Source organism: Psammomys obesus, unplaced genomic scaffold (assembly GCF_907164565.1).
Source record: "Psammomys obesus unplaced genomic scaffold, mPsaObe1.curated_primary_1811, whole genome shotgun sequence".
Lineage (NCBI taxonomy): Eukaryota > Metazoa > Chordata > Mammalia > Rodentia > Muridae > Psammomys > Psammomys obesus.
This window is the reverse complement of record NW_026596152.1, coordinates 4,599,168-4,623,443: the sequence shown is the minus strand read 5'-3', so window position 1 is coordinate 4,623,443 and position 24,276 is coordinate 4,599,168. Positions and strand designations below refer to the sequence as shown.

Here is a 24,276-nt window from a genome sequence, read left to right as displayed (position 1 = left end):
GGTATATGAACCCAGGTATTTTCATTATCTTGCAGAAGTAGAAAGGATTGATCTTTAGGGGGCTGGGAGGCAACAGTGCCTTTCTCCAATTTAAGTGTACCTGTGTTGCTTTGTTAGGCCTACAGGAGTATAGACCAGTTGTCCTTTAAAGTATTCAGAAGGCATTTTCCCAAATTCTGGGTACCAGGGCCCTTTAAAAATTTATTTTTATTTTTTAAATTGTGTGTGTGTGTAAATGTGTCTGTGTTAATTCGTATACCTGCATGCAGTCTCTGCAGGGGCCAAAAAGGAGGGTATTAGCTCCCCTGGAGCTGGAGTTACAGGAGGTTGTGAGCCTTCTGCTGTGGGTGCTGAGACCCAAACTTGGGTCCTCTACAAAGCAACGTGTGCTCTTAATGGGTAGGCCGTCACCAGCCCCTTCTAGGGCTCTTCTTAAAATTGTGATACAATAACAAAAATAGTTTCCTAACTTTCCCCCACCTGGGTCTGAGCAGTACTGATTAATGTCTAAACATACCTGCTCACAGGGTGGATCACCAAAAAGGAAACTTAAAAATCTAGCTGTTCTATCTCTTTAGCAGCTCTGTGCCCTAGGGTCCTGTGACACAATTCCTTGGTTTCCACACTGATGAGAAACTGAGAGAATAAGTCCATGTGGCACCTTTCCTAGGTATGATGAAGGCTGCTTGTCTGTGACCTTATCTATTTTACTCATCCCTCTAAATAAATGCATTCATAATCTTCCTTTGGTACCATAGGTGAAAACCTTATTTTTTTTTTTTTTTTCCTATAGGCCCTTGTTCCTTTGAGTTATAATGTGTTAGAAGCCAGATTCATAGGCTCCAGTCAGTCCAAAGCTAAGGACTCAACCCCAGGAGGAGGCAGGTGAGTCCAGAAAGCTCCATTTGGAAGGCCATCAATAGCTAGGCTATGTTCTTATGGCCTCAGCAGCATTCAGTAATAGGGCACAGGCCGGGAAAAACAGTTCCCTTCAGGGCTTCATGCCACACCCTGTGCTGAGGGTCAAGGTCACCTCCCTATCCTTTCTTCTCAGGAAAATGTTCTCTGTGACTATGTCTCCCTCACTCCACCCATTCTGGGGCTTGAATCTGGTGCCTTAACATGTTCTAGGTAAGCAGCACGTCACTGAACTATGTCTCTAACCATCAGTCTTTAGAAATAATTCAAACTGACCTTGAATTTGAAATTCCAGCACTTGAGAGGCAAGATTACAGACATGTACAGAAATCATTACTCCCTGGCCACTAGCTTTCATTCAGGAAAATCACTAGGAAGGAGGAGATGGGAAGGGTCCCACATCTTCCACTATGGCTCTCAGACTGAGGTTGACAGTGGCTTACTCATTGAGTCTGGTAGAGAACAAGATAGCCAAAGGCATCAGGCCTGGGCAACTGCCTGGTATATGATAAAGGATCAGAGCAAGATGGACCTCTGAACTTGAGCTGGAAGACAGTGGTGTGTAGGAGTCAATTCCCGAAGTCAGCAAGCTGGCCTTTGCATTTGAGCAAGTGCACAAATTTAGAAAATAGGAGACAAAAGTCAAGGCCTTCAATCATTTGAATAATGAGAAGTTCCAGGCCTGCCAGGATGCCAGGCTAGCGAAGTGAAATGAGACCAATATTTTTTCTGGCAGCTTCAGTTGAAGGCATGAAACAGGTGAGTTTAATTTTCCTAATGTTTCTTTTAATGCAATATACCTAAAACATCAAATATTTGGATGTACAGTCAAATTGTTAGTGACACATTTTACAGTTTTTGGTCTTCTATCTTTGAAATCTGGTGTGTCATTTACATTAGTGTCTGCTGTATTAGACAAGTCTGAAGACTTGAATTCTCACATTTACCTCTGTATGAAAAGAATTTTCTAAATAATCTTTTATCAGTATATGCTCCTTTGAAAATTACAAGTAGTTGTGATGCTGAAAAAAAATGAGTATGTAAGAATTTTGTAGATCAGGCTTTTGTGCATCTGGCTAATGGGAATTGGAACACCTAGGAAGGCTGAGAGCCAGATGTCTGCCAGTGGTGAATTCCCAAAAGAAAATCTCTCTGTGGGACATGACTGGCCAGCTGGCTTTCCCCCAGATTTCATCCCCCACCCCCACCCACCTTCTGTGTGCTCTGAGCTGCTCCAGGCTTATAGGGTTGTATTTCACAGCTCAGTTAAGACTTTCTGGGTACACATGGTCATATAGCCAGTCAGTTCTGATTTGCTGTGAACAGAAATATTTTTATCCTTAAAGGCTAAGAGTATTGGGTTAACAACTCAAAGGGCCAGGCATTTTATCACTGTGGTGCCTAGTTTGGGATGGCAGTTGGCTTGTTCTGTGTGCTGGGGGACTAGAGATACCCATTTTTTCCTATCATGAACCAGCAGCAGCCTTGAGTTGTGAAGCAACTGCTGAAGAGGACAGAAAAAGGTCAGCAGCATTTCCTCTTTCTGTCCCTGCTGGGTCAGCAGGTCACCTAAGCCCCTACCAAGCAAACGTCCCCACCATCCCATCTAACAGGTGCTGGTGTGCCTCTGTGTCCTTGCCAGCTCATGGGGGAGGCCCTCCTGTTGCAGCTGCCAACTTGCAGTTCCCTTCCTCTGCTGCTCCTCTCTTCACTAAGCATAAATTCCATCCCTGCTCTGAACTTTCTCCCTTTGCCCTCCTTCTGGAGGGCGTCCTCTGCCTTTCCTCTTTCATGGACACTGACTCACTCCCAGGGTCATCTGGTGCTGTTTACAAGGTCTCAGAGTCATCAGGAAGAACAACAGGACATGGAGATGGCAGAATGTGTTATGAGTCTGATGACCAGGACACTCTTGGGGACCATCCTCACAAACCTGTTTCCTAAGAAAATTCTGGTTGGAAAAAAACCTTTCAGTTCATACAGGTTCCTCACTACTTCTAGGTAATTGTTCCATCACCCAGAAGTTCAGCACACACTATTGCTTGTCTGGGTGAACTGCTTGCTTCTGGCACAGCAGGTGAACTCTCAGAACAGGCTCTGGGGTCCTCTGCTCTGGTCTCTTTGTCCTCAATTATCCCTATCTACCTTTCCTCAAAGGCCTCTGTGCTTTTTGCTCTGGGGCCTTCCCTTATAGGCTTTTTCTTTTTCTTTGTTTTGTGCCATCCTATAGCTTCTGTTTATGAACCCCACCTTCTGTCAAGTTGTCCTGGAGGGAGGGCTCCACTTTAGCCTCTTTGCATCCTTCCTCAGAGCCCATCAATCATCTTTGTGGGAACTAGACTGAAGGGAGAGAAATTCCACATTGTTTCCCTATCTCTGCCCAGGCATTCTTCATGATTGACTGCAAAGAGCCACAGTGAAGGTTCTTAGAAGAAAAATGAGTGAACAAATTGGAAGTCAAATGGACAAATAGCCTGCACCAAATTGCATGGCTTCAATAAGCTATGACTGCAGCAAACCTACTCAAGATAATGGCTACTATATACCTGCTTACCCAGGAATGGAGATGCAAAATATGACAGGCAAGGGCGTGGGTTACAATTGAGACTGCTGTGCAATTTTGCATTTATCTGATTATATGCTGGCATGGACTTTGGAAGCCATTGAACACTGCCTGTCCTCAACAGCCTGGGAAGTCCCATCTCATCCTCCACATTATTTCCCCCACCCATATTGTTTGTGTGTGTGGAGGGGGTAGAGATTAAAACAAGAAAAATTAAAATAATCCTAGATTTTGTGCTGCTTGGTGGTTTCTATAAGTGTCTACATTTGGAAAATTCATTTTTCACACATACAAAACTATGGTTGTATAGTTCTAAAAGCTAGACACGGCACCACCAGCAGACTCAAGACCTAGGCTTTGGGGCCCTGGCTGAGCTTTCTGAGTAAGCTACAAACCCAGTTTCTGACTATAGGCAAACACACACACCTAAGATACTAGGGATCAACCCAGTATCTGGGCATGCTGGGCAGGCTCTACAACTGAGCTGCTCCTACAGCCAGAGATGATCGCTGTTGTATGGAAGATGTCAGTGGAGAGGCATGTAAGTCATAATCTGAAGACAGACGACCCCACTGAATGGGGATCAAGCATTATGCTGATTCTTTCAAGTGTCTCCATGGCCATTCTGGCCCTGTGGAGTGATACCTTTCAGGAATTTAGATGAGTTTGGGGCCCTTCAGTGCCCAGGCCCTTTGATGTCTGTCACACTGTGTCTGTGAGGTCCAGCCCTGTCCTCCAGCAGTGTCCCTCCCACTCACCTGTAAGCCGAGGTGCAGCTCTCTCAGTGAGCGCCGGATCTCTCTGATGAGGATGTTCATGCGTTCACACTCCTGAAAAGCAACTACAATGTAGGGGGTGCGCTCCTCCACCTTGGCCATCAGCTCTGGGATGTTAAACTCATCTGTCACCCGATCCAGTATTTCTTCCAGAAGGGCCTTGACCTGCTCCATGGCAGAAATATATGGGATTAAGAAGGGACTCCATGGAAATACCTGCCTGGTATGGTAAATCTGGCCAAGAACCCCAGGGTTGGGGAGCTCACAAGCCCCAGGGCTAGAAGATTCCTACTAGTATTAATTTGCTTAATGGACATAGGGTCAAAGTGCCTTCTAAATTCCTGTCTGTCCACAGATTAGCGCAGCTCTCATACCTCTTCAGAGAGGTATGCTGCTTTTTGCAGTGGATGAGGGTTAATGTGAAAACTCAAGCCCAGTCAGAGTGACTGGAGTGCTCAGTCACACATGGGACATCTTCATCATGCCATTCCAGGGGGTAGAAAGATTGTAATAGCTAGAAGCTGGTGAAGACCGAGAAAAAGTGTTGGGACACGGCAAGGCTATCAAGTTTTCAAACTTGTAGCATCTGTGATGCTTGCAAAAGATCAAGCCGGTCGGCTCCCAGCCCTACCTGAGTTGATTAAAAAAAAAAAAAAATCTACAGACCTAAAGAAACTAAACACTAAGGAGGACTTTAGGGAGGGTGCTTAAATCTCATTCAGAATGACAAACAGGATAGACACCAGAAGCAGTGGAATCGAGGAAACAGGATGGGAGCCTACTAGAGAGGGTCCTCTGAAAGGATTCACCCAACAGGGGATTGAAGCAGATGTTGAGACTCAGAGAGTCAAACTTTGGGCAGAGCACAGGGAGTCTTATGGAGAAAGAGAGGGGTGGGAATAGAGTGGCATAGAGGGGACAGGAGCCCCACAAGGAGACCAACAAAACTAAAAGATCTGAGTCCAGGGGGTCCTGCAGAGACTGATGCATCAACGGAGGACCACGCATGGAGATGACCTAGACCTCCTGCTCAGATGCAGCAGATTGGCATTCTCCATGTGGATCACTGACTGAGGGGAGCAGGGTATGTTTCTATCATGAACTCGGTTGACTGCTCTCTGATCATTCCCCCTGATGATGCAGCCTTGCCAGGTCACAGAGGATCCAGGCAGTCCTGATGAGACTTAACAAGCTATGGGCAGATAGCAATAGTGGAGAACTCCCCCTTTCAGTGGGCTAGGGGAAGGGAATGGGGGAAGATGGAGGGAGGGTGTGACTGGGGGGAGTTGAGGGAGGGGACTTCATTTGTGATATATAATGAATAAATTGTGAAGAAAAAAAATAAAAACCATGGAGTTAGGGTCTAAGGAGGTGAGAGTTCTGAATCTGGGTGGAGTTAGAAGTGGGGTAAACATGATCAAAATGCATAGTTTGTAATTCTATGCATTAAGGAATTAAGAAAGCATTCTTTTAAATGAAGGGATTCCACCCTGCTGTATGGACACTAGATGTCAGTCACCTACACCTGCTGCCCTCATCACACTCTGGCTGGCTTGCTTAGGTCAGCTAGGTCAGGACTGAGGAGTGACCTCAGGACACTTCTCTCCTGGGGCTGGACAATTTCCTGTGACTTGTGTGACACACTTAAAAAGATAAACACGCCTTTGTAAGTGCTGAGGTTGAAAACTTGCAGGCCGACCCCGTTAGCTATAGCAACTGAATTGGACAATATTTCTTCCAGAATTGCTTTGGCCTAAGACGCCCTGTGTGAACCATGTGGGGCTGAATCACACCTGTACACACTGACAACCCTTCAAGTCTGTGGTTTCCACATTTTCAGGTCCAGCCAACCATGGATCAAAAAACAAACATGTTGTCATTTTCTTGAACACTACACTAAAACTGTTTGCACAACCTTAGGCATTATGACTAATCTAGGAACGATTTAAAGTATCAGGAATACCTCAGGAAAACACTTGCCTAGCATGCATGAGGTTCAGCACTATGTAAAGGTAGAGCAGAGGATGTACTTAGCTTACATGCAGACACCAAGGCATTGACATAAGGCATTTGGGACTTTGGCATCCATAGGGAGGGGCATGGATACTGACAAACTCCACCTCCATCCCTTCCTTCTGTACTGTGTTTCCATGAAGTGATAGTGTGGTTCTCTCTTTGTGAATTCTGAAAGAGGCATGGTCCTTTATCACTCGGCTCCCTCTCTCCACAATTCTGGAGGAAATGAGTGAGCCTGTGAGGTCTGTTAGCAGAGAACGATGAAGCTGTGCACACCTCACAGCCGTATGGCCAGCAGAGAGGGAGCAGGAATATGGGAGCATGCGAGTGAGTGCCAGCCTTCCCAAGGTGTAGGAACTGAGCTCTCGAGGCCTGCACCTGCTTGGGCTTTGTCAACTTTGACATTTCCATCTGCTTCTCCAAGCGCAGGCCTCTATCTCCTTTGAGAAATGATATCTTGCCTATCTTTCTGGAGAATCCCTGGCACAAAAGCTTCTCCTTACTCAAGTTAAATGAATCAGCTTATATTCTCAAGAGCATGAAAGTTAAAACCTGAGATCCAAGAAGTGGGAGGAGGGAAGGATCATGAAGGACCCTGCAGGTAGGTTCATTCTACTTAGTTTAGCTAGATTGTTATCTGTTGCGTACAACCAAGGAGCCCTGACTGAGTTAACCCGGTTATCACTTGATGCAAGCAAGCCAGTTACACCTTGGGTTTTCATCCATAAACTATATTCACTAGAATCTTTCTTGGTTGGCTTCCCTCCCCCAACTCCCAGGGTTGACTTGAAGATCAAATCAAATGAGCTGATGGATGTCGCAGCATCTGAAAGCTTTAAAGAACTATACAAATGTAAAGGGTGATTAATATTCACCTTGCCTTGAATTGCTAACACAATCCATTCCCCAGGAAAAAAGCTGATAGTAGGGGAAAAAAAAAAGTAAGAAACCAAAAGCCCATCACCCGACTCCAAATGGGTCTCTGGTTGCTGTCATAGCAAAAAGTGGAATGGAATTTTAATGGTACCTGAAAGCTGCTGCCAGAGCCGAAGTCGAATGGCTAAATTTATATTATATTTCTGTCTTTGGAGTGGAATTGAAGAAACAGTCCTGTATCAGTGAGCGGACACTTGGCTGTGACTCCCAAAGAGATGAAAAGATGGTCCAGAGGCGTTGCTCCAGAATTCACAAGGATGGGACACATCCTGCCTCTTGTCAAGTCAGGAGGGGTTTGGAGGCTAGAGGAGCTGTGGGTGGGGAGATGGACACAGGCAGAGAGGGACTCTTCTTTGCTCAGGAAACCCCAGGGGTCCTTCAGAGGGGAGAGGTGGGCTCCAAGGATGAGGTCAACCTCATTTCTATAAGAAATACCTCTGCTTTTCCTTCTTTTTGAGAAATTAATATTTACCAGAAATATCAGGAAAAAGCCTTCTGGAATCTTTTCTTCCGATAAGAGGAAAAAATACTGTTAAGCTGCCAATGTTTGGTTGGGTTTTGCACATTTCCTTCAATGTACAGAATACTTCCTGTTTTCAGTTACCAGCCAGCCAGCCACACTCACTTAACAATTATCATTTACGAATTTATCACCCATCCAACCACCACCACCGCCATCAGCCTCTCTCTCTCTTTCTCTGTACTTACACACACACGCACACACATGTACATCTTAATGATCTTTTCTCCTCTTCAGGACTGAGGATTGAACTCATGCTTATTATGAATGCCTGGCAAGCACTCCACCAGGCCAGTCCTATAAATATTTTATTATTGATTTATTTATTGAGACACAGTCTCACTTTGTAGCCCTAGCTGGCCTAGAACTTGCTATGTAGACCAGGTTGGCCTTGAACTCACCGAGATCTGCTTGCCTCTGCTCCTCCAGTGCTAGGATTAAAGGTGTGTACCATTGTGGCTGGCTTCCCTAAAAGTGTGGAGTGCACAACTGTGACACTGCATATGAAACTGTTTAACATTGTATTTCGCTGTAGACAATTTATTGTCCTATTGATAATTATTCATTTCTATACCATAGAAATTCTCCAATAAATAACTAAATAATCATGAAATCTGTGTACTTTCCTTTTGCTGGCTGATTTCTAAGAAATAGTATCATTACTGGAAAATATGAACATTTTGAACTTTGGTAGCTACTATCAAATTGTTCTGTCAACCAACAGATGAACAGGTCTACCGTTTTTGTCTCACTACTATGGATCATCACATTTGAAAACCCTCAGCATTATGGAAATTGACATTTGGCTTCTCTTAGATGTCACTGAGATACTGTCACTTTTCTTATTGGATGTTTATTTTTGATCCCTTGGAACCGGAATTACAGGTGATTGTGAGCTGCCTGATATGGGTACTGGAAACTGAATCCAAGAAGCAAGCATTCAACTTCTAAGCCATATCTCTGGCCCTTAAAAAATTAGTTTTTGGCCAGGTGTGATGGCACACTCCTTTAATCCCAGCCCTCAGGAGATAGAGGCAGGTGGATTTCTATGAATTTGAGACCAGCCTGGTCTACATAATAAGTTCCAGGACAGCCAGGGTTACCCAGACAAACAAAGAAAAGGTAATCTTTGTGTTCTTGGATTTTGAGGTTTCTAAAAAGCTGCAAAGTTTGCAGGGCTCTAGTGGAGGGGACCAGCACTCTGGCTGATCAGAGTCCCCTCCCATTCAGGTGTTGAGCCCCAGTCCTCAGTATGTCAGAATATGACTGGATTTGGACATAGATCTTTAAAGAGGAGAATATGTGAAAAATGGGGCTATTAGGGTAGTCCATAATACAGTCTTATTAGTGAAGAGGAGGAAGTTTGGGCACATACAAGGAAGACAACAAAGCCATACATGGATACAGGTGGCCACTGCATGCAAAGAAGCAAAGTCTCAGAAACGTATACACCCACCTGCACCTTAACTGGGATTCTAGTTTCTAGGTATATGAGGACTTGACTTTCTGTTGTTTAAGTTACCAGACTGTGATGTTTTGTTATGGTCTCAACAGAGGATGTAAAACACAAACACCTCCTGGCTATTGGCAGATCTGTCTGCCCAAAATAGTCACCGGCGACCAAGCAGCCGCTCTTGGGCAGGTTGTCCAGGGAGCCCACAGTGTCTTCAAAGAAATTCACTTGGGTTAAAGTGTGGTAGATGCTGGTTGTTTCCTCCCCAGCCTTCCCAGCTCTTGCCTTTCTCTTTCTTCTAGGCTCACAGCAGCTAGGCATGCTCACCCCAGCTTCCCCTCTTGGAGGTGGGAACATGCTGGTAGGCTTGGTTCAAGGTTTCAAGAGTATGGCTGAAAGGACAAGCTTGGGCTTTGGCACTCTGCCTCCTGGCCTGAGAGCTGTAAGAACACAGGGACTGTGTAAAGCAATTCTGTAGCTGAGTAGCAAGCGGGACAAGGCATAGTGGGACACGCGTGTGATAACTTGCATGTGCGCTATGCATGACAGGAGCTGAGCCTTGCTTGTAGGTTCCTGTCTAGTGCTTACACCGTCCTGGCTGTTGTCAGAAACAGGGGCATTTTTCTTTCTGGGTGGCTTTGTGGCTTCCCCTTATTCTCTGATTTTATCTTACACATGGAATGGTGGAAAGGGCCAGTTAAACTGCATCAAAATCATTAGTGTACTTGGGCCTAATCCTGTGTTATGGTTTGAGTCTGAAATGTCCCCCCATGGGTTCATTTTGAAGGCTGCTGGTCTTTGAGAGGTAGGTAGGGCTTAGCTAGTAGAAGGTGGTCACTAGGGTCTGTTCTATTCACCCCTGATTCTGGAAAAACTCTCTGCTGGTCTATTGCTGTGTGAGGAAAAAATCCATCTCATGCTCCCAGCACTGTGGATGGAGCCATCCCACACTGCCTTGCATGCCTGCTGTGGGAAAGGAAATCCCTCTGAAACCTTAAGACAAAAGCTGTTCTTCCTAAGTGTTCTGTCACAGAGATACAATAGTAATTAATTGCCTCACACCCAAGATCTAGAATTCCCTTTTCTTTTTCCTGGTTCTGAAGACTGAACCTAGGGGCCTTGCACATGCCAGGTAAGTACTCTAACACTGTGCTTTCCTCTTACCCCACAGAACTATGCTTTCCAACCCTGTTCCTCATTGTTAGGCAATGGAGCCTTTATAACTCCCGTTTGAAGGATGTCGCTCCCAACTTTGAACAGAACTCTAGCTCCCCCTCCTTCAGCATCAATCAAATTTCCTGTCTCAGAGACAGTCCCTGCAGCATAAATGTTTTATAACTGCCCAGATTTTCTAAAGCTGTTTCCTTATGCTTTCGTCTGAGCCCCATGGGGGCTGCAGTTAGAGCAGCAGTCCTCAACCTGTGGCAGCCATCCACACAGGCACTGTATCCGGCATGTCAGCTCTCTCTATCAGATAGTTGCCTTATGGTTCATAACAGTAGCAAAGTTACAGTTACGAAGTAGCAAGGAAGTGATTTTATAAGTTGGGGTTACCACAACATGAAGAACTATATTCATGGGTCACAGTATTAGGGAGGTTGAGGACCGCTGAGTTAGGTTCTGTGGGGTGGGTGTGGGTTGGCAGGCAAACATCTCTTGTAAGTAGAATGCACTGGTTTCGGGGAAACTCTATCAAGAAGTTTCACTATGGTGGTTGGTTCTCCTGTCCCCCGTTTCTCCTCCATCATCTTAAGGCTCTCTTACCACATTGCCTTTGGTTATCTTCAAGCCCACACCTCACCCTAGTTTGCTCTCTACTTTGTAATTTCTTCCCAGCTTTCCTGGGGTCTTGCATCCACTGACACTGGGGCTTGAGGTCATTCCCACTGGGAGAATGACCTATCTAGATGGGACCTGGCTGGTGGGTGAATGGAGAGGTGTTTTGCAGCCAACTCTGCCGAAGAATCTAGAAGTTGGAATCAAAGCCCCCAAGTCCTTCCTGCTCAGCCTCGACTTTCCCTCATTTCGGTAGACAAGTAAAATTTGACTTTGGACTAGCAAAACCACCTGCCAATCACAATGGCAAGAACTTTCCTCTGATTTAACCCAAGGGTCAGGATAGGCTGAAGGAGATGGGGAAGGACTGATGGGGCAAAGGACCAACATCTACTTAGAAGCCTTGGGTTCCCCAAACTCCCTCAGGCCATACCCACCACGCACCTTTTCTTCCCTTGTAATGGTGGCTCCATCTCCGGCATGGCTGTCTCGAGGCTGCATCTCCAGCACCGTTCGGAAGAGCTTTTCCGATGTCAGGGTCAGGAAGCCGATCTCCGCATTAGGGTGGAGGCCATACAGGTAGGGAGATTCGGGGGGAAGCTCAGCATCGATATACTGAAAGCAACAGTAACCAACTTGTTTTCCACCCTCTGCAAGTTCCTCTGTGGGACACAGCACCACTCCCCTGGCAGATCGCTGTGTACTTCACCCACTGGGAAGTTTCTCCTGGTATGTTCTTGGCATTCTCACCTTTTCATACCAGACCAGTTCCCCACAACTCCCATGCAAAACAAGCATGAGACTGGGCTTGAGGAAGCAATCCATCAGCTTGGCTACTCCACAGAAAAGGCATTGAAGTTGAACCGTTTTAAAATACGGTGCCACCTAAACACATTCCCAGTTAATTCTAGTAGTCACAGTTAGTCTGTCTAAGAATCTTACTCAGCTCATAGAGTCACTGTCCTCACTCACTATTTTGCACGTACCTTCACGGTTCATTTTATCATGGTGAGAAACCATCTTCCAAGTTAAGCTCCTAAAGGGGCTTTTGTGATTTCTTGGTGTTGTTACCAACTAGTTTAAATATTGCTCATTCCTTCACTTTATGTTTTTATCCTTGCATCTCCTCCAGCTCATTCCGGACCCTTGGCAGGTGTGCTAGATCCATCTCTGATCTGGTGGAGTTCAGGGAAGTATGAGGAAGGGATTCTTCCTGAGCCCTTTGGAAATGTGCACATCCTATTACTGTGGGACCCAAGACTTGAGCCCCCTCCAGAATGCTCCTCCTCCGGCTGGTGGACTGTCCACAGAGATCAGGGCATGCTCTTGCACCATGGTCCTGGGCAGAGCCTGTCAAGGTGGTTAGTTATCCATCAGGTGCCTCCTTGTCTCGCATTTCTCCTTCCAGGTATGACTCTTCTAGACCAAGTGACGTCTATGACTATGGCTCTTAACTTCCAAGAATTAAAAGTTTCTTTTAAATTTCTATGATCACTCCTTCCCCTTAAATTTGCTATAAACTTTGGTAAGCTTTAGTTCTTTCAAGAATGCTTAAAAGTCTAAAAATCTTTCTCCCCTCACCCCCCCCAAAATGGTCTCTCAGATTTCTTATGACAGGTTAAAAAGAGAACCGAATACTTTAAAAATAAATGCAATAATAGCACATGAAAAACTGAAATGGTAGTAAAGAAAAACCTCAGTGAGAATGATTTTCTTTTATGTGGGCACACAAACCTGTGTCCATAGCAACCAGCAGGAAATGTGAGGAGTGGGTGATCTGGCCACAAGGTCACTTTCTATGAAGATACTGATAAAGTTTATGTGAAGTTCTCTAAATTATTACTGAGAATTTCCTCCATTAATATTGTTTTTGCCAACATTGAATAAGAACAAGTAAATAGCTGCTCTGGGTATTATTTGTGGGGAAGACTGACAAATAGAATTATGGAATCAAACATCAATGATGTAAGATCTCCAGGCTCAGTTTCATCATTAATCTGAGGCTGGAAATCCCAAGTCTCTTGGGTTGAGCAAAGCAAGCTTGGTGCAGAGAGCAAGTCTGAAATATGCTCAGCTCTTGGGGACATCCTTTTGTGGGCCCCAGGCTTGCTTTAGCGTGAGCATGCACGTGCTGAGCTGTATAGGGATGACAGGAGGAATTCTCAACACCCCCATGAGACTGTCATGTTGCCACAGCACACCAGCGCTTCACCTGATGGTAGCCACTGTAGTCCATGTTGCCTGGGAGTGGGAACCCTGGAGCCAGGGACAGCTCTCCTTCCAGCATCTCTGGCCTAATGAATTCCTCCAAATAGGTTCGGCAGAGCCTCCTGTCCCAGTCATCTGTGATGTGGCCTCCGTACATGATCTCACCAAACAGATAACGCAAGTCATCATAGGGCACCTGTATCAGAGGCAAGACAGCAGGGGAAAGCGACTTCCTCCCAGGCTATGGTTCAGGATGCTCCAAGACTAAACGTGATGCCCTTTTAAATTTGTGCCCCCAGAACCTGGCAGTATTAAGGATGTTTGGGTTATATTAGGCTTTTCCTAGAAGCCCTTCACATAGGCAATGCATATCAAATGGATAAACTGAGGACTATGACCCCTTTTAAATTTTTGGCCATTAATAACAGGATTAGTTGTCCTATATGAACTTTCAGAGTAAATAAAGTGCAGAATAGAAGATTGCTGGAGCAAGAATTAGAGAGGGAAGCCATCAGAGACAATCCAACCAAAAATGGGGGCAAAGCTATGGGGCTGGACTCCCTTGGACCCAGAGCTACAGGCAGGACTTCTCAGAGCAGCTTGCTGCTGCTTCATACAAGAGAAGCCTTGATGGTATGAGCAGTTCTTTAGATGGAAGACTTTATCAGCATTAAGTTTCTCTGAAATGGAATCAGCAACAAAGAAGAGGCTGGCTACAGTATAAATTTGGCCTTTTCTCCACTCGGGCAGAACCATATCCACAGAAGGAGCTGTGTGTACCAATGAAAGCTTTGCCCCTTTGCCTAATCAAATTGGGTTGAGAACTTACATTAGGTGAGTATGTCAATCCATAAACCCCTGCTATGCTGTGAGCACATACAAGTGGTTTGATGGGTCCTTGGATGAATTCTCACTGACAGCTTGGGTTCCTTTGCTTCCTGTCTCTGAGGACACAGTAGTACTTCTCAGCCTTAGGCTGACCTTGGCCTTGGGACTTCCTTATCTCATTTGTGTGGGGTCTTAGACCCTCTTCATGCCATGTAATGGGAAGGCCATATCATAATGATCTTCACTCATACCCCCTTGCTTTACCTTTACGTTCGACTCCAGAAAATTGTAGAGCACATTTACAGAGATGGTGAGATCCCCGGTGTTAAAAGGGTAGGACCGATTCCATCCCTGCGGTCCAAACTTCCGTCTTTCGGCAACCACCGCATGAAAGTAACACAGAGCAAAGAGGATGCTCTTGAACTCCGTCTCACGGGAACACATCTCCAGGGTGTCCTGGAAGAGAAGCATCATTATCAACACTGATACAGTTTCCCTTACCTGGGTTATGCAAGGATATGGTGAAGATCTGGGTTCACACTGGATAAGGTTTAGGAGGGTGAGTCATGTTTGGGATTTGAAGCACAGCAAAGGAACTAGTGACCATAATGAGGCAAGGTGGGGGTCCAGACTTGAGGCAGACATGCAGAAGAGATGGGTTTCAGTCTATCATTTGAGTTACAGTTTATATTCAGGTGTTTGGTCTATGATTTAACTTTGTGCACATGGATTAACTGTTTAGGTACCCAAGCATAGCTAATGACAGCAGCAGAGGACCTATGGACATGAATGTCTTATTCATCCTATCAGTGCCACTTTAGATGGAGATCCCTACAATCTCACTTATAAACTGTCCTTTTCTGCCCATCATGGAATAAGAATGTGTCCTTCCATTTATATGATAAGGAGCCCCTGGTTTCTGTACTGACACGCTTCTGAAATGATGGAGAAGACAGGACCCAGACTCATAGCATTGGGAGATGCTGTGCCATCCATGCTTCTCACTGCTCCCCACTGCCCCCACCTCCTGAGTAGGAGTGGTCAACATGAGGCTGAGCAGACAGTATGGAGGGGTGCGTGACTGCAGAGCAGGAGGAGGGGCAGACATGGGGCCTGTGGTGAAGGGAAGAAAGTCAGTAGAAGGAAAGACGCAGGCGCTGGTTCAGAGGAAGTCAGTAAGGTCCTCCTTGGTGGACTAGAGGAGGGTGTTGGTGATGGAGGACAGGGGTATGCCTGCATTTTAAATGGATAGTAGGAAGGCAGTCCTGGATCCTCTTTGCAGAGAACAAAATAAAACAGAAAACAACCCCCAAAACCCAAAACAAGAAAGCAAACAAAAACCCAAACAAAAACAAACGAACAAAACAAAAACAGTTTCTCTGAGTGAGATTCTTTCTGTTTATTTTGGAGCAGGATATGGCAGCCAGAGCTTAAGAAAGAGCCCTCAAGGCTCCCCCCACTAGATTTGCTCAGTCCCCATGTTTTTCAGGGACCCACTGTAGGCTGTGTTCACGAAGGGCTGGGGCCAGACAGTGAGAACTTCCAACAATACTGATGCTCTCATGGAAGCGCTTCTCCTGAGCATGTGGTGCCTTTGTTGTGCCCTCATTGGGTCAGAGATGGTGTGGAGGGGAAAGGTATGGCCTTGTGAAACTTAAACAACTCCTGTATGGATAGAACAGTTTCTCCATAAACTATAGGGTGCTTTGTTACTTCTTACACATTTTTTTGGTGGGTGGGGATAGATTCTGTGGGAAAATGCCTTTCAGCACTAATGCCTTTATTACCCAGATTATCTAACAGTGATACATACATTCACACAAAAGCTGGAATAAGACAATCACCCCCAAACAGTGTAACCATCAGGGAAACAGGAGTGAGAGGAGGCCAAGGTATTCATCCCTCACACGGTTCAATGGGCCGCTGGGGGAGCAGGGTGAATCTACAGAGCTGTCTACTGTGGACAGTGAACAGCCTCATGAGTCTGCCCTTCTCAGAATGAGTTACCTGAGGTGGCTATAAACAGCGAATGAACCTTTGAGGCAGAATCAGGAAGAGAGAACACCTCTCAGGATTTACTCTCACTTGAGCATCCAAGACAGGACATCAGGAGTTCAGAGGAAAAGCCTGGGGTCCATGGCCCACTGACTGGCTACGAAGAGGAAGCCTTGTATAGCTCTAGCTGATTATTTCTTCATACAGAGGTACAGCAGGTGAGAAAACCCTGCCTCCTGACTGTCCAGCACCCTTGAGGCAGGACCGCTGATTAAGGTTTGCCTGTGGGACCTTGGGACTAGAGCCATGCTTTCTTCCTCTTCCAGTCCCCACCAGCACTTCCATCCTTCTCTCCCAGCCTCTCCTGCCCTCTGCCCTTCCTAGCACTGGAGAGTGAACCCAGAGCCTTGCTCATGCTCATGTGAAGTAAATGCCTACCATTGGCTTACATTCCTATCTTCCAACTTCTAATTAAAAAAATAGAAAGACCATGGTTAAATAGACAAATGGTGCTGCTGTCTGACCCAACAGTTCTCTATTTGGGTGTGGACTTGAGGATGTATGTTCCCCATATGTGGAATATTAAAGAGAAATCTAGAGGTTTGTCCTCTGTACATGACACAGCATATCCAGGAATTTGACTGAGTTTAATTACCTGGAGGGAAAGGGAAGAAAATACTCTTGGCTAGGGGAATACCCTAGTTTCTATCCTGTTTGCAGTGGGCAGGGAATTTCTTAACAAAAATTTCAAGTGAAAATAATGGGACATCTTCTGGTAGGTAGTGTTCCTCAATGTCAAATGGTATTAGGAGCTAGGCGGGGGAGGGCGTGAAAAAGAGTGGACAGGTTTTGCTTCTCAGACCACATGACTTCCATGCTGTGAGTTTAACATGGGGTCGGTAAAATCTTTTGAGACTCTGCAACTGTCTTCACTCTATTATAAATCAAACCAGGCCCAAAGGGTTAGCAACACTGGTGGCTAACAGGGCTAGCCAGGGCTTGTGGTGTGCAGTGGCCTACTTAAGCTTCCTGGATGGGACAAGTGTGTTAGCGTGACTGGAAAACAGAGATTCAGAGAGAGAGAGAGAGAGAGAGAGAGACCCTCTGACAGCTCCTAGAAAATTCTCTGTAGATACTAATAAAGCCCCCTGGGGCATCAAGACTGTCCCTTGCTGCTACCCTCCTGCAATAAACATCTTCATGTATTTCTGTTCCCAAGGGAGATGGAATGAGAAGATGGAATGAGAGATGGAATGTGTCTGTCTTCCTGAGAAGACAGAAGAGGCCAGAGCTACAGGCACTGCCCATAAGGGCACAGCTACCCATGGGCCTGGCTTTGGATTTAAAAAAAAAAAAATTAACCTTTTTGGTCAGCAAACAAAATAATGGGTCTTATGATGACACTTTCATATGTAACATCTAGATTATTTGATCCCTGACATTGAGGATGGAAGCAGTTAGCCAGTGATAACAGCTGACCGAGCCCACCGTCGACCTACTCTAACACAGGGTACTTAGCCTGTAAGTGTGTGTTTCTGTATAAATTAGAAGTGTGACAACTTTCCCCTTTTCATTTTGAAATATCAATTAACAGACTTGCATGAATTTCCCTTTCTTGCTAAAGAAAGGCACTGCTCTCAGCTCCTTGAGATCTATCTAGAAACTGAGAGCTGGGCAATACTGTGTGGGCACTGGGTAGCGGTCAGTGCCGAGGATGCACATTTGCCCACATCAGTCGATACTGATGGGCAGCTCCTGGCACACCCTTTTCTCCCCCCGGGTTTGCATTGGCCCTCTGTGGGGTGCTGTGCTCCTCACCCTTCCCTCCCAGTCAGTACCTGAGTGAAGTTGTCCAGGGCTTTGTGCAAGTTGGCGTGCATGCCTGTGGGAGGCTCATTGGTGATCTTAATGGAGTTTTCCAGAATGCCCTGGGGAATGATGTGGCCCTCAGGGGAGGGTGCAGGCTCGGCACTGATGAAGACCCGGAAGTCTGGGTGACTTTCCTCACCGAGCTCCTCCAGTTTCTTCTCCAGGGTGCTGAGCCACTTGGCCACCAGGTGGATGTTCTGTTGGAAAGGAAAGATTCCCCCCCCCCCAGTAGACATGTGTTTATCTGTTAGCAGGTGGACAGCTAGAGGAGGGGACACCTTGCCCTTCATGATCTTCAACTATTTTTTGATAATTCTAGTGTATTCGTTAAGATATAATGACATCATTCCCCCTTCTCTTTCCTCCTTCCAATCCCTCCCACACTGGCCCCTCACTCCCTCTCAAATTCGTGGCCCTCTTTTTCTGAGATTATAGTTGTTACTCACACATACACATACACAAATGCATAAATATGCAAACACAACCTGCTGAGTTTGCTTTATGTTGCTTGTATGCACACGGTTGCCAGGCTGACCACATGGCACGGCAGGCTTGTCCCTGGATTTTTGTCTCTTAGCAGTGGTTAGTTACCGATAGTTTTTTTGCCTAGGCGTCTTAGCGTCACTATTGGGGCTGTTGTTTAGATTCAGCTTTTAGCATTTTTTAAATTGTAACAAAATAGACACAGTGTAATACTTGCCATCTTTTGAGTGTACAGTTACTGGTTTTGGCGGTGCTAGAGACTGAACTCAGGTCCCAGGCATGCCAGGCATGTACTTTACTAATTAGCTGTACCTAAACCTGTAAAATACATGTTAAAGCATTCAGTGGAATTATGTACACCTAGACTGCCATACAACTCATAGCTTTTAGTAGCAGAAAGGTCTAAAACCACAGCACGGGAAGAGTTGGGGACAGCCAGTAATGGTGGCCTCCCAACATCATGCAGTTCAACCCTGTCCTTTAATAATTACAGATCTTCTAGCAGGGTGCTCTCACACTTGACCACATGTTGATGCCCTAGAGGGTGGCTTAAGGCACAGATTTCTGGGCCCTTCTTGCGGCTTCTGAGTCAACAGCTACCTGGCTATTTGTATTTCCAACAAGCTCCCAGATGGTACCACACTGAGGGTGCAGGAACGGTACTCGGGGTCTAAAATGAAATTACATTTTGAGTCCAATCCTGCATTGCCTGGTGCCTGGATTATTTGAACCCCTGGGAACCAGAAAGGATGAGCATGTCTGCAGGACCTGGGATCTGGGCAGAGAGTCTCAGGCCCCACTCAGACTTGCCAACTCAGTACCTTTTAAGGGAGGGGGCAGGGGAGGCTATATATGGTATATGGGTGCTCAAGTTTGAAAGGCTCATTCAAACTCTCTCTAGCAAGCTTCCACCTCTTCAAACCATTCTTTTAATTGCCACCAAAATTATCCCCCAAAGACATGGGCGACATTGCTGTCAATGGCCCACGGAGGTGCCTACTCTCCTCACACACTTCTCTGTCTAGCTTTTGAGCCTGTCTTTTACTCCCAAATCTGATTCCTGTCTTTCTATTTTTAAATCAAGACCAGCACTTAGTTCTTCACACTCATTTGGAGAAGGCACCTTTCCCTTTAATAAGTAGGTTCCTTGGCTTCATTGCAATATATTTCTCTATGATAAACAGAGAAAGTCTCCTCAATCAATATTTGAGCAAGTAGCCTTGCAGAGCCTTAAGTACACAGATCAGCCCTGAGCACAGTACAAGGACCGCAGTAATCTGGCCTCTGCTGCTTTCTCTTCTATAGAGAGAGAAGTAACAGTCATGCTCGCCACACTTCAGAGCTGCTGCGGAGACCCACAGGCAATGAATTTGAAAGGGCTCTTTATGCTGGAAACTGCTCTGTGAGGGTTAGAGCAGACAGTGAAATGAAAATTTGTTAAGGGGTTCATTTAGAACACGACTGAAGCGGAGTCCAGTGGGCCTTCTGGAGAGATCCTGTTAGGTGGTAATACCAGCAAACTGGCGGTTGGTGACTCTGTGTGCTTCAGAACTCTAAGTCCCCATGGAGCAGGGTGGAGCAGGGCAGGACGGGGCTGGGAGGGAGGAAGACCTGTTTCCTGTGGAAGGACCTCTGGGACTTCCAGAACTGGGGAAGCTCAACCCACAGCTAGCCACGAATAGCAGAGCCTCCTGAGCCTTGGCCAGGTCCCCAGGGTCTAGGAAACCAGCTCTCCTGGGGAAGGTTACTAGCTGTTCCCAGACTGGGACCTTCCACGCCTTTCCCTAGTGTGACAAGGCATGCAATGGTTGTTAGATCCAGTGGAGGCACAGGGACGGGAAGAAGAGTTCAGTGCCACAAGTCCTCAGAAGCACTTGACTAATAATGCCCAACTCCTTTTGAAAAGGTTACTGTTGTCCAGTTTTCAAATTTTGAGAGAGAAACGACTTCACTGTTTTCTTATTTTTATTTTTTCCTTTTTCCCAGGGAACTTTTTTGGGAGTGGCGTGCTAAGACAGGTTCCCACTACATAGCTCATGCTGACTGGAACCTGATAGATACCCCAGGTTGGCCTCGAACTCAAAATCTCCCTACTTCACCTTCTGGCTGTTGGCCTGCATGTGAGTGCTGCCATGCCAGGCAACACCAGATAAGCACTAAAATCAGAATCTCCAGAGTCTCCCCGGGAAGATAAGAGTCTCCAGAGGTCCTTTTCTTCCGCCCTCACATTGCAGTTTGGACATGTCGTGTGCAGCCAACGCTCCCAATGTTTCACTCAAGAAGAAAAGGAGAGTTTGCAGATAGCTTGGTCTTATCCAGAGAAACGGTTTCCCTTGGAGATGTGCTGTCACCAAGGATTAAACAGGGAGTTTTGAGCTTAGACTCAGAGAGCTCAGAAACTGCATCAACACCTGATTTGTGTGGGTACTGGGTTGCCAGTGAGCACCAAGGAAGGGAACTAGGCTCTTTGTCTGAGGACCCTTGTTAGAGGCAGAACTACTGTTTCAGAAACAGACTCTGACCACCATGCCAGAAGCTTAGGTTCCTTTAGCCGCCAGCCGCCAGGAACAGGTCTCCTGGGTGAAAGTCTGCAGACAAGGGGATGTGGGGATCGTAACTCCCAGCACACGGGGGAAGCAGGGACTCCAGCTGTTGTCGCTGTTTCTCATGGGATTCCTACTGCTCCCAAAGAAAGAAGTTCCAGGGCATGGCAGATCTCCCAACTGCCGGGCTCCCCATAAATAAGGAGAATTAAGGAGAAGTGGGCAGCAAGATGTCGGGGAGTGAGGAATGAGGGGATGGATGAAGTTCTTGGTAATGAAGCCAGGATGGGCGGGTGACTGGCTTGTGCAGCTATTCTTTCTTTAGTCTCCTCATTAATTCTGTCACCCAACAAGCTTTTAAAAATGCACACGATAGACTTTAATCATAGGTACCATTCCAATTACTCTCTCACACCCATTAGGCTTCAAAAATTTCTGTGTGTGTGTGTGTGTGTTTGAGAGAAAGAGAGAGAGAATTTGTATAACTCACCCACAGAGTCCAAAAGAGGTAGCTGTGAGCCCCCTGACATAGGTGCTAGGAACTCTGGTCCACTGAATGAACAGCAATCACTCTTAACCATTTAATTATCTCTTTACCTCCTCCCCCATAGGCTTTAGTTGAGCAGTTTAAGGCACGGATCTTGATGGTAAAAGTAAATAAGAAACATAATTTTCTCTAAGGAAATTTGGCGAAGAACATGTCAGCCAACACGGAATGGATGCCTTGATAGGACAGACTGCAGCATGCTTTAAGAGAAAAGAATAAAAACCCTTTGTTCTGACTCAGCCCCAGTTTCTAAATGAGCTGCACGAGGGACAGGCTTTAGCAGAAGAATGAATGGGAGCTTGTCCCCCTCACCCTTGTTCTGTGGAATCACGGCAGCAGGGATCTTCTCCAGGTAATCTTAAGAGCTCCCAGTGGAGAAGCTCTAATCTTACAGGTAGGTAACTCAGAACATCTAACACAACAGAAAAGCAGCAGAGAGGAAAGTGGGATGGCGTTATGCTAATTTCTCGAGCTTGTGTCGGTGGAACCCATTTCCTCTTCTGGGTGGAACTCAGAACTCTACAATGGTAGAGTGGGTGTTGGGGAGAAGAGATATTGGAGGAGGCCTTGGGAAGAGGGTGTGAGACTGAGGAGGCTGAGGGCAGACGAGGAAGAGGCACAGAGGAACAGGTGTGAGAGCGTCTGAGGGCTCAGGAAGCCAAGAGTCTAGGGGATGCAGCCTGGACAGGCACGAAGGAGGGACTGACCCTGATGTGCGCAGGCAGTCTGTACCTGCAGGATCACCCAGTGACCTTTCTTGGCAGCCAGGTCCAGCGCAGCCTCAGCAACTACCTCTTGTCCTTGCCCCAGAGACACGTTGTGGAAGTTTCGATTGTTGAATGTATAGCCGAGTTTTTTTCCTGAAAGAAGCATGGAACTGTTAGTGTCATTTCAGGAGCCTAATCATCTGTGCTGCTGTTCCGAAGAATTGCCCCTATTTGCCATCCCTGGACAAGACATATATTTTCCCCCTACACAGGAACCTAAATCTTTCAGATGTGCAATCCCAGATCAAAGAAAACCTTTGTGAATCACCCCACCCAGCCTGCTCCCTCAGCTAACCCTCAAGACTGGTTTGGGATTGTGTTCTCTTACACAGTCCCTACTTGAAGACTGGGTTACTGGCCCACCACCTACAAAGTGCTGATGTAAAAAAGGTTAAGGGTGGTCAGGTGGGTGTGATCTCTTCTGGTTTTGTCTTCCGAATACATCCAGTCTTCCTTGGGACTTTCCAGGGAGGTATGTCCCAAAGTCAGTTGTCCTGTGTCCCTTCCATCAGCCTCCTCCCTAACTATTCACAATACATGGGAAGCTTTGTGTCATTTTTGCACATAAGAAAGTGGAGAGAAGAAAGATATAAAACAAGAATGGGCTTTGGTGTGAATGTTATATTGCACTGTTAGTGTAAGAAACAGGATACAATAATAATAGTGATAACAAAATATCATAGCCATCCCACAGAAGTAAGGCCAGTTCCATGGAGTTGCTCTTCAAGCCCCTCTCCACCAAAAAACTGAACCTAAAAAAAAAAATGACCTTAATATAGAGGACTAATTCTATTTACACATTAGCTGTTAGCACAATCCAATAAAGTTTGAGAAAGGTATATGTCATTTTTTACATGAAAGATCATAAAACTGTGTAATACCATGAAAGAAACATTGAACAATTTTTTTCTGGGAAGTTAAAATAGATTGAGAGAGAAGACAAGTTAAAAAAAAAAAGATCTGTACAAAAAAATTTACTTCCAGAACAAACAAAATTATAGATATAATTTGATAATCATGCAAAAAAGCTTTGAGAAAAAAAAAACCCAGTTAATCCTGAATATTTCTTTTAAATACCAAAGTGCATGTGCACTCCTCTTCAACTGGATACAGGTAGGATGATGACTTTTTATAGTGAGAAATAGTTATTATAGACTCTGCTGAGATGAAGCCAAGAAATACCTTTATTAAACCCGATAAATCCTAGCTGGCAAGCATTTGATGTCAGCTTTAGAACTGGGGAGATAAGCAACTAAATCCCGAGGAACAGCTCGATAAAAGGTGCGGGCATTATTAGATGGCTTCCGTGACGTTTCTTTGTTCACAAAGGAGCCTGTTTATTTCCTTTATTCACCGGAGAAAGATACGGGGAAAGAGGTGCTTAATAAAGATTACTTGGAAAACTACAGACTGCAAGGGTCGTGGCGAGGCAAAGCCTGGCATTATAGAGCCGGCTTGGATCAATCTGCATTAATCCGGGCTGACAAGAAAGAAATGGATCTTATAAATGGTAGCAAGGGGGACAATTGATGGGGCTCTATTTACTCCACACTCAGCTGGCCGTGACTGTATCAAACATGAGCCTTGCGGCATGTGAGGTGAACTGGTGGAGTCCTTTCATTCACGACTGTGAGGCTCACAGACACCATGTGGGTCATTAGCAAGTTCCCCATGTCAACCTTCCGCTGAGGTTCACATTCATGCTGCTCTGTGACATGGCTCCCATGCTCCCCCTTTGTGTGACACACTTTCCTGTTTCTGACCTGTCTGCCTCTCTAGATGGCCATGTCACCTGCAAGCACTACAGACCCCACTTAGCTTCTGCTAGGGCGCCTTATCTCCCTCCAGTCTCTGTGAGGATGCCACAGCTCCTCGCGTACCGGCGATGCTGAGAGAGGGGAACGTTTACCTAGAGTTCTCTTGCTAAGAGAGGGGAACGTTTACCTAGAGTTCTCTTGCTACTTGCTACACGTGCCTTTTGGTTACCGACTCTTGTGTTCTGCTCTTCCCACCAGCTTCCTGGTGAGACTGACTTTTATGAAGGCCTTAACTTTGTCTGTTTCATCCTTGTCACTGAT

The 24,276-nt window shown here is 45.9% G+C and overlaps 1 protein-coding gene across 1 annotated transcript in view; it reads right to left on the bottom strand.

Annotated features, from left to right (window-relative positions):
• Dnah9 (dynein axonemal heavy chain 9) overlaps window positions 1-24,276 on the bottom strand; it is a 316,088-nt gene that overhangs the window by 3,556 nt on the left and 288,256 nt on the right. Inside the window, exons 62-67 of the mRNA XM_055594261.1 lie at window positions 22,164-22,291; window positions 17,828-18,055; window positions 14,259-14,450; window positions 13,171-13,362; window positions 11,403-11,573; window positions 4,240-4,422 (exon numbers count right to left, since the gene is read on the bottom strand). Of these exons, the coding sequence (XP_055450236.1) occupies window positions 4,240-4,422; window positions 11,403-11,573; window positions 13,171-13,362; window positions 14,259-14,450; window positions 17,828-18,055; window positions 22,164-22,291 (1,094 nt within the window). The remainder of the gene's footprint in view (window positions 1-4,239; window positions 4,423-11,402; window positions 11,574-13,170; window positions 13,363-14,258; window positions 14,451-17,827; window positions 18,056-22,163; window positions 22,292-24,276) is intronic.